The sequence below is a fragment of the Fusarium vanettenii genome (genome assembly GCF_000151355.1).
Source record: "Fusarium vanettenii 77-13-4 unplaced genomic scaffold NECHAsca_114_unmapped, whole genome shotgun sequence".
Taxonomy (NCBI): domain Eukaryota; kingdom Fungi; phylum Ascomycota; class Sordariomycetes; order Hypocreales; family Nectriaceae; genus Fusarium; species Fusarium vanettenii.
Genome location: NW_003315776.1, coordinates 26,229 through 37,500, shown reverse-complemented (window position 1 = coordinate 37,500; position 11,272 = coordinate 26,229). Strand labels below are relative to the sequence as shown.

Sequence of the window (11,272 nt, the reverse complement as noted above, 5' to 3'; positions counted from 1 at the left end):
ATCTAGCTAGGTCTCTAAAATATAGCTTATCTTATTAAAATATTTAGGGAGGTAATACTCTTTAAACTTCTTAAGCCTCTTATTATAGATATCCTTAGTCATTAAGGCTATAATCTTATGCTATAAGCTATAGAATGCCTTTTACTCTTTATGCCCTTAAGGGTTGCCTTTATCTCGAGTAAAAGCAGGTATATAATAGCTAAGAATTACTTTATTAATATGCTATAAGCATAATAATGAGGGCGACTTAGGAAAGTAGGATAAAGAGGAAAGAGTATTTATATAGGCAAGATAGCGATCTATGAGTATTATAGTTAGAAGGGCTATATTATGAAGCTCGTATAGATACTATAGCTGCCTAAGAGCCTAGATAAAGTTAGCCTCTTCCTCGCCGCTAAGGAATATAAATATAATATAGAAAGATTATTAATAAGTATTAATATTAATTATATTAAGAAGAGGTATTTTATATTTATTAGTCTTATAGGTATAGTCTAATATAAATACTTTAAGATATAATTTAAGGTATCTTAATAACTTTAGATATATAAAGAATATTACTATAACTTTATTGCTCTTATTAATGCGAATTTAGCTCTAGAAGCCCTCGCTCTTAAGCTAATTAGTAAGAGCATATATATTACTTTGACCCCTAGTAAGGTCTCGCTTGCCCCGTTTAATATAGTTATAGATATCTTACTATGTAGTAAGTATATCTAAGTTTATTTATAAATAGGACTTGATATCCTTTGGCGCAATGCTAGTGTTAGCGAGTTAGTGGATTATTGATTCATCTGAGCATAATAGCTGACGATATATTAGATATGCTACTTGCGTGAGGCTTGGTTCGTGACTGTGGTGATTGAAATTAGCCCCGGGACGGTGCCTGAGACTCTATGTAGTCTTATATAGGCTTTCCTTTGCTATGACAGAGAAGAGGCATCCTGTACGGCGTGTTCTAGTCTGCCGTTGCCGTGCCTTCGAGGAGGAAGGGGCACGCCCTGCTCCACGGTCACAGTTAAAGATAACTCCGGTTCTTCCATTGGGGGTCTTCTAAGAGCTTTTGACTGCAAAGGCATAGCCTCGTGGCGCTGCCCAGGCGTTGATCGCCATAGCCAGTTCCTCTCGTGAGCCGAATTCGCCCTCAGGAGGAAGGACATCATCAGGGAAGCAACGTGTATCGTTAATTGGGTTTATTATAGCAGAAGAAGGGCGCGGTAACCTGAATTGGCGATGTTGAAGCTATTGGTCGTTGAAATAGGGGGTTAATTTGCAGTATGTTGAGGCTTTTTAATAAGGCCACGTATGCTGTTAACCTAGCGCTGAGACACGAATGCAGACATTGAAAATCAAAGATCAGTGTAAATTGTATTGCTCCCCCCCTTCATATCTAAGGGGCGACGAAGGTTGGTCTCTTATACTTGTGTTTAATCTGTTGATCTCATAGGCAGCAGGCTGCTGCCTGATGCTAGTTGAGGTCGTTCACGTTCATCGTGAACTTGTTCACGATGATCGTGATCCTTGCCTAATTTTGGCCTCATTCCAACAACCTGATTTTGACAAGTTTCCTCCAATAGTAAGTGAAGGTCTCCGGAGCTTGACATATGCCCATGACAAGACCTTATTCGCACAGCCGGCTGTGCGATATATCACGTGATCTTATTTGCACAGCCGGCTGTGCATCTACCGCTCGCCTCCATCAAGAGATGAATTACTAAGCGGCTTCGGTGCTTTGACAATTGATCCGGAAGGAAGGAATATCAAGGGCGCTTCGGGAGTTATCAACTCACCGGCAATCTCAATGTCAGTGAGTCCGCAAAATATAGAAGCCACCACACCCTCAGTATCTCCACTGAACCTCTATGGCAAAGTCGGAGCATAGGCTGTATACCCACGGAATCTCATCAGGAAACCCTCTTGAAACCAACGTTTTATCAACAATCTTTCCGTCTTGAAGGATGCGGACTTCTATATCTACGGTGACCCTCGGCCTCCTTCCGCTGGCCCTGGGATTCAAGTGGAGAGTATTCCATCCTGAAAGTGGCGGCCTCCTGCTGAATGGACTGGTATGCAATTTGGGCCTGGCTTTAGGAATAGTGTTTAAAAGGGCTGGCATTGTCCCGCATAGGATACCTTACCTATTGGATATGACCTTTTGGAATCTCAAACCAAGGCTGGCGTGCCTATCGGCTTGTCATTTTGGTCGTCTTCCTTCACCCATGGGTCCGACAACCACGACTACTTAATCGTATCACATGTGCTTACGGGCCAGAAAATCACGCCCTCCCTGTATCGAGGATCTCTACTCGATATTACTGATTCATCCCGCTATGGTCGGTTTGAGATCTTCTCCAATGTGTCGGAGGTGTACTCGGACACTGGAGACTTCAAGGCAAGCTATCCAGACTATGGATTCGGCTCCATTGGTTCAGAGGGCGCCCCAGTGCTACGAACATGGAGTAGCGTTGCCGGAGCTGAGTTTGACCTCACCTTCGAGTTGTCTTCACCTGCCTTGTTGAATGGTGGCCTTGGCTCTTTCCGAGGAGCCGGTAACACAACGGCAAAGGAGTGGGGTAGCCCTGCTTGTAAAGCCAACGGGTGGTTGTCCATTGATGGGTCCAAAGTTACTGTTGATACGGAGAGGTCCCTGACCTGGTATGATCGACAATGGGACGGAGCACCCGCGTCAGGGACCTGGTTCGAACTCCATATCGAGAGTGAGACACCCGGAGAGTCTGCACTGCCCTTCTCGATTTGGGTGTGGAAAGACACGCCCGACGGGTCCGGAGGGCTCGCAACTACAAGAAGCGCCGGAGGGGTACAGACAGAGACCCAAACAACTCAACGTAATCAACGGCCAACTCAACCAACTCAATGGAGGACTTTATTAGTAAGCTGCCCAACTCAATATTACCTTGAAATTGATGGATCTCGTTGATTTCGTTGATATAAAGTGGGTCTACTAGCCACTATTAGTGACTGTAACTGCGGATTGGTATAAATCCTAACGGCGACCCGTAAGGTACCTTAACTAAGGCTATGTGTGGCTTGTACGTATGGCAGATCACCTAATTTCCCTGGCCGCCACCTCCTTTTAGCTTCTGTTCTGCCCTCAATTCTGCTTCTGACTTCCACATAGATTTCAACAGTTACACCGATTGCATTGCGTAACTAGCTCAGGATGAGTATTTTATCAGATTCTGACGCCATCACTGCTGTTGACGATGATGGAAATTTTAGGTCGTCTCCAGCGCCTTCTACAGCTTTCACGCCATTCTCGCCAGCATGACGTTCTAAGTCCACCTCGCCAGATTCCACTACCAAAGAGCGGCAATTTGAAGAATCTCTTTGGCGCCATTTCCCCGGCTTCACGTGGTCTCAAAGGGTTAGAGATACTAATTCCTGGGCCTGGGAGTATGGGTACGATATCCAGAAAGGCAACGACCGGAAGTGGGTTTGCAAAATTTGCATCCGTAAGAACACTCTTAAGCTAAGGACCTTCACATCAACGGGCATCCAGAATACCCTAAACCACCTCTATGACGATCACAGGATTTGTGCGCCTGAAGGGAAGACGAAATTAGCCTCGCAGCTAAGAGCAGAGGGCCAGAAGGCCAAGGGACAGTCAACCATCGCCGAGCTGATGAAGCTTAATACCAATAAGCCCAGAGAACAAGCAATTGCGAATGGCTTCATTAAGAACTTCGACAAGAAGTTTTTCCAACGACTTCTAATGGAATGGATCGTGGAGGCCAACCTGTCGTTCGAAACGGCAGAACACGACAAGCTCAGGAAGATTTTCGCATACCTGAACCCTTGCGTAAAGCTCTGTGACGCCAATCTCTCCGCAACCTCTATTCGCAGGAAAATCGTGGCATCATACGAGCAGCACAAGACGAAGGTTATGGAGGTCCTCCAGAGCTCCCCCGGTCTAATTCACGTCTCTTTTGATGGCTGGAGGTCCGGAAATCGGCACGCGTTATATGAGATTATGTGCTTCTTCCAAGACGAGAAAAACAATCCCTGCAAAATCGTCCTTGGAGTTCCCGAGGTCTCTACTCGCCATTCTGGCACCAATATTGCAGCAGAAGTCCTCGAGATTATCGATTCATATGGTATAAAGAATAAGATCGGGTATTTCACGCTTGACAACGCCGAAAACAACGATTCAGCAATGGCTGTAATCGGAGGAGAGTTGGGCTTCGATGGACGCAAGCGCAGAGGTCGATGCTTTGGCCACATACTTAACCTCTCTGCCAAAGCACTGCTTTTTGGCTCCAATCCAGAGGCATTTGAGAATCAGCTTTCCGGCGCAGCAGCGTTATCTGAAACTGAACACGATCTTTGGAGGAGGAGAGGACCAGTCGGGAAGCTCCATAACCTCGTTGTTGACATCGACAGATCTGATGTGCTGACTTACCTTCTTCGGGGTGTTCAGCAGGCTGATATGGACTAATCTATCGATCCGAGAGTTCGAGCGAGGAAGCCTCTGAATATCGTCGTTGATAATGATACCAGATGGCTGTCCTAGCTCTACATGATCCGCCGCGCGATCAAACTCCGTCCTTACCTCGATGTGATGATTCTTAAACACAAACAAGCTTGGGAGCAGGACAATAGGTCGAAAAGGACGGGCCTGATGCGGAGGTCGGCTGTTCAACCGCGAATTTGCCTACCCGAAAACCAGCTTTCAGATAAGGACTGGGGCGTCCTCGAACATCTCGCCACGATTCTTGGATTCTACGAGGTCACTGTCAAAACCCTTGAGGGAGACGGTATTTAACGCTAACGGAAGAGAGGGTGGGTCAGCTCGTACGGAAATATCTGGGATGTCATCCAAGGCTTCGAATTCCTAATGGCAAAACTGGAGGAGTACAAGGCAGTCGCGGCGGATTATCCTGATTCCGAACACTTCAGGATCAACATCAACCTAGGGTGGCAGAAGCTCAACAAATACTACATAATTCTCGACGAGACACCAATATATTACGTGGCGTTGGCTCTCCACCCTGCGTATCGATGGGGTTGGTTCGAAGAACACTGGGGAAAACATCCGGATTGGATCGCAACGGCGAAAGAGATGGTTCAGGAGGTATGGGAGACCGAATATCGCAACCTCGAGGTGGTATTGAGCCCAGGAAATGAGCCCGTTGCTAAACGGCGAAGGAAGTACCAAAATGCCTTTGAGGAATACTGCGAACAGTCACGATACGAGCCATCAAGCCGGTTATCGACGCCCACGACCACGCAAGCGAGGATGAGGTCTTCTGCGACTCCTGAGTCCCCGAGGGGCGAGTACGAGGCGTGACAATAAAAATGGGTTCCAACAGACACCGATGTTCGAGACCCCAGCGCATATTGGCAGGATAACCGAGCTCAATATCCGCGCCTCTCTCGAATGGCTCTTGATTTCCTTACGATCCAGCCAATGTCAGCCGAGTGCGAGAGGCTCTTTTCTGCCGCAGGTCGATTGGTGACTCCGCTGCGCAGCCGCCTCGAAGTCGATATAATCGGGATGTGTCTAGTGCTGCGTTCGTGGCTACAAGCCAAGATAATCGACGACCTGGATCCTCTGTTCGTTCCCACGCAAATCGAGGTCGAGAGCAGCGCCAGAAGCGAGGCGGGCGCAAGAGAGTCAATGGTGTCATTTCTCGGCCGAGCGAGAGAGCTGGCAGAAGAGGAGAAAGGGTGGGAATAGCTTGTGGGGCATGTTGCGAATATCTCGTCAATTAGGCCAACTGTGACGGGACAAGAGCACGAACGAGGTCGAGTGCGACTTGGGTAAAATGATTGTTTACAAGGAGAGAAAGAGATTCCTAATAAAAACTCTGACTTAAGCCATTTACACAATATTCATATAGTGAGAATATTCATAAAGTATGAAAGTCACATGATCGTTCCCTTACACCAACTCAACGTCAATCCATTCAACGAAGGCTTTCAGTTGATCAACTCAACGAGAGGTCGGCGATTACTAAGCCAATTCACTCAATATAGGTCGTCCGTTGAGTTGGTTGAGTTGTTCGGGTCTCTGCGGTACAGAATGTTATACCCGCATACGAGGGCTTCGTGACCGTGACGGGCGTTGACAAGGACGGTCGGAAGATCGGGGGATATGGTCTGGTAGAGATTGAGCCACCCAAGTAGAGGGCTTAGCGTGTAGACATGGCTATATGAGTATTCAAATAAGGTCTTATATGAATATGCATGAATATATTTATATTCATATCTATATAATATATAAATATAATATATACTTTCGTATTTATATTTATGCGTATTTATATAATAGAGAGGGTCCTGATTAGCGTAAATGAGATTTAATCTCTATGGATGATAGGTACTAGTCATATCCGGCCTTATTAGCTTCGGCTAAATAGCAGGGTAGGCACTATGGCATTAATCTCATAGTCACCTAAGCTGCTAGACCTTCTCCTTGGGCACTGCGAAAAATAGAAGGTATATGGCTAAGTTTTATATTTTCCTGCTTTCTCTATAGATTATACCGTTATACGGCATGCTAATTAGCTAATTCGGCCTACTACTCGCAGCTGAGTAATCGCGATAATCGTATAATTTATTCTATCGATATGTGCTGGTTTATACTCGATAAGTATTATACTATGACCGAGGATAGCCCCGTATATGCCGCCGCCTTCCTTCTCGATCCTTCTAAATGCTATTGTTATGTTACGCAGGGATGCTAAGTGCACTTAACAAAAGGTAGTTCTTGTTGTCGTGATTGTAATTATTCTTGGTTAATATATGTGATAAGCGAGTATTATAAACAAGCGAGTATTACAAAAATCCCTTAATGTCACGGCTATGATATGGTCGAAGGCGGTAACGCTAGGCAGGAAATCGACTCCACCACGTTAGCTAATCATAAGGAAGGAAGGTATACAAGTCGAATAGAATCGGTTCGACTTCCCTCGACGATGTAAATTAAATATTAACGACTTGACTTAACTCGACTTCGATCGACTTAAGGGACTAGATAATATATAAGATATACTTATTATACTCTCTTATATACTAGCTACCTCAGCTATTAATATAACTTAGTTATACTTAATACCTTTAAGTATATTACTAGATATAACTTATACTACCTTTAAGGCTATATAATATTCTCCTCTGCTAATATAAACCTAGTATAACCGGTTTATCCCTTAGGAACCCTATGATTATTATATATTAATAGCTCTTATTTAGAGGATTACTCGCATTACCTTAAATAATATTAAACGTAATAGCTACTTAGGCTACTCCTAGCAATAACTATTAATAAGTCCCACCTACTAATTATCCCCCTATACCTATAGTACTTACCCCGGCTAATACCGAGGATAAGGATATAGACGATATAGAAAGCTCTAATAATAAAGAAGTTAAGTAGCTCTAGGCCTAGATTACTACTATAAATACTAAGATAGATAGGCTCTGCGACCTTATCGAAAGGATAGGCGAAACCTAATATATTTAGAATACGTAATACCTTAATAGAATCTAAAGCCTTATTAACCTAGCTATTATAGCTACGCGAGGCAAGGATATAAGAGAAATCCTAAAGCTAGACCCCCTAGAGAAGTTTAATAAAACCGCGTATAAACTACCTATATTCCTTATGTAGCTATATGCTTTTATAGTCTATTACCCTATATAGTTCACTATGGCATCCAGTAAGGTCTAATACGCCGCTAGGCGACTCACTAAATACGCTATGGCCTAGTTTAAACCTATTATAAAGGAATACCTTATTAAATTATTCACTAAACTCTCCCCCCGAACTATAAACCTTTACTCTAACTTTAAGGCCTTTAAGGCCGCATTCTAATAAGCTTTTAGAATAATAGATAAAAAAGCCTAGGCAGAAAGAGAGATTAAAGCACTACGATAAACTCGCTCCGCATCGGAGTATAGCACTAAGTACCTTTAGCTCGCCTCGAAGCTTAATTAGGACTAAGAACCACTAATATCCTTCTTCTTCGATAGACTTAAAAAAGATATATAAGGAGAACTCTATAAGGAAGATCAACCTAATAATCTTATCGACTATATCGGCAGGGCAGTTCGGATTAATAACTAATAGTTCTCCTAGAAGAAGTTATAGAACCCTAAATATAAGAGCAATAAAGCTAATACCCCCTAGTTTAACGCTAACTAGGGACGCGCGCGAACCGATATATCCTATAGAACTCACCCCGGACCTATATAGCTTAGCGCTATGCAATAGAAAACCCTAACTATCGAATATTACTATTACTATAAGAAAGGCTATAAGGCCAATAAGTATAAGAGGAAATAACGAGATATTTAGGAAAGACGGTATAAGCCTAGATAATAATAATAACTTCCAGAAGGTAAGAAATAAATAAGATTTATATAAACTAATAATAAGCCATAAATAGCCCTTCGGACAATAAAGATACTCGGTATAGCACGAGCCGGCTACGACCAGACTAGAGCCATACCTAACTAAATTAATATACTATATCAATAAGCCTACCTCATAGAAAGATAAGCTAGGGAAAACGAGGTTACCTAGAATAATAAATAGGACTAAGTATATTAGACGACCCGGCCCCGGAAACTTAATTATATAAACCTCACGGATTACACTAAGATATAACTAGAATAAGAGCTATTACTAGAGCCGATTACTAAAGTTATTACTAAACTAAATACTAAAACTATCGCAGTCACTCGATAAGGGCGATATAAGTAAGGCAAGAAATAATAAGAGGTCCTAGAGGGATAATAGGGAGAGTTATCGCGATAACCTAACCAATACTATAAGAACCCCGGCTACACTAATAGAGCATAGGCTCGATAGGAATTAGATATAGCATACATTCGCCGATAATAAAGTAACCCCCTAGAAGCAAAGTAGGAAGTAGACTATAAAATCATAGTTAAAGAAAAAACTAGACTATACTACTGGCCAGAGAAGGAAGATAAGTATATCTAGCTAGCTAGGGAAAAGCAAAATACCGACGACGCTAATAATATCTATATATACGCCTATTACGTAGATATCGCTATAAACCCGAGATAACTAGAAGTATACTACGACCCATAAGACGACATATAAATAATACGCATATATCCTAGGCATAAAGAAATCTCATAGATCTCTTATAGGGACTACCGCTATACTATTTATCTAGAAATCAAAGAATAGAACGACTATTTCCTAGTCTAACTTAAGGATCCTAATATATAACCCTACCTCGCCTATAAAATATTCTAATATATATCGGAACGATAATACGAGGGGATAGGCATCGCATAGCTATATTTCTAGCCGACTAAGGACGGATCTATTAATATAGAGCAATAACTAATAATCGCCACCTAGAGAACTATAACTAAGTAAATAAAAACCCTAATAGGAGAATATAATAACGCCGAAACTATACTATATAATAATAATATATACCTAAGATATAGATAATATATCTTAGCCACCTACGATAGGATTAAATAAATAGCCAAAGAAGGATTTAATTTCCTTACCTATAAAGGAAAAAAAGATAATAAATAATAAAACGAGGAAGTTAGAATATACCTTAGAAGGGACTAAAGACCTACTAACTAGCTCTTATAAGACTATACTAACTATATCAGAAGGGGAGACCTTAATAAGATCTACCCCATAGAAACTACTAGTAACTATTACTACTACGACGAGGCTAACTAGGCAGCAAAAGATAGCTTCTAGGAATAGTAAGATAATATAAGAAATAACTATAACTACGAAGTATATATAAATAGCAAATATAAATTTAATTACTTTAGCTATGCTATGCGAATATTAAAAAACTAGATACCCTATCTAATATAGGGCAATAGATAGATAAATAAGGGGATAAACTACCTTAGAAGGCCCTTTACTCTATAGATAGAGGACATAGGCGATAATACCTAGAATTAAAAGTATAAGTTAAGGGATAATAATTAAACGCTTTAGTAGATAGCAGAGCTAAGTAGAATTATTTTAGCCTAATAGTAGTAAATAAGCTTAAGCTACTATAGAGGCATAGATAAGAACCCTATATAATATATAACCTCGAAGGAAAACCTTTTAATTATAATAATAGAGTTATTAACTATAAGATTAATTACCTTAAAGTTTTCGTTAAAGGAAAGAATTAAGGAATCTTATTTAATATTATACTAATATAGAGCCACGATCTTATGCTTAGGTACCCATGGTTATGATATTATAACCTATATTTCGACTAAAGAATTAGCTAGATATTCTCTTGCGATACTAAGATATCCTCTATATTAGATAATGACTTAAAATAAAGATCTTAAACTTCTATTAACGATAGAGAAATTAAGAAGAGGCAAATATAAGATACCTCTCTACCTATAGGGACTAAATATAAATACTATAATAAATAGAAATAACAAAGATAATAAATAATCGCATAGATTATATAATAATTCTATGCACTTAAGAAAGACCTTAAAAGACTAAAGAAAGATAACCCGGAAGAAAAATAACTTAAGAATATACCATAGAAATACCGAATCTATAAATAACTCTTCGCGGAAGAACTTAAAATAGGTCTACCGGAGTATATATCCTATGACCTCGAGATTAAGTTTATTGATAGGAAATAACCTAGCTTTAATAAACTTTACCTACTTAATAAAGTATAACTTCTAATATTAAAGGAATATATCGAAGATATAATATGGAAAGGATATATTAGGGAAAGTAAGTTATTTATCGGATACCCTATTATATTTATTCCGAAGAAGAATAATAAGCTCTAATTTTATATTAATTTCCGAATGCTTAATACTATTATAGTTAAGGATTATATACCGCTGCCTCTTATTAGTAAGTTAAAGGATCGACTTTTTAGAATAAAATACTTTATTGCACTCGACCTCAAAGGAGCCTATAATCTTATCCGGATTAAGGAAGGATATAAATAGAAAACCGCTTTTTATACTAAATATAGACTATTCGAGTACCTCGTTATGCCCTTTAGACTTACTAATATACCTATCGCATTCTAACGAATAATTAATAATATGCTATGAGAATATCTAAATATATTCGTTATATATTACCTAGATAATATCCTTATCTTCTCTAAAATAGAAAAAGAGTATATAGAATATATCTATAAGGTACTATAAATACTATAGAACGCTAAGTTATTAATAGAGCCTAAGAAAAGTAAATTCTATACTTCGGAAGTAGAATTCCTCAGATATATTATCTCTCATAATAAGATATGCATAGACC

At 40.4% G+C, this 11,272-nt stretch overlaps 1 protein-coding gene across 1 annotated transcript; it reads right to left on the bottom strand.

Moving 5' to 3' along the window:
• Positions 1-426: 426 nt before the first annotated feature.
• NECHADRAFT_56255 (uncharacterized protein) lies at positions 427-591 on the bottom strand (the record flags this gene model as incomplete). The annotated part of the gene is made up of 1 exon (XM_003039355.1): positions 427-591. A coding segment is annotated over one exon (165 nt), but the record flags the coding sequence as incomplete, so codon positions are not given.
• Between the last annotated feature and the right edge of the window lie 10,681 nt (positions 592-11,272).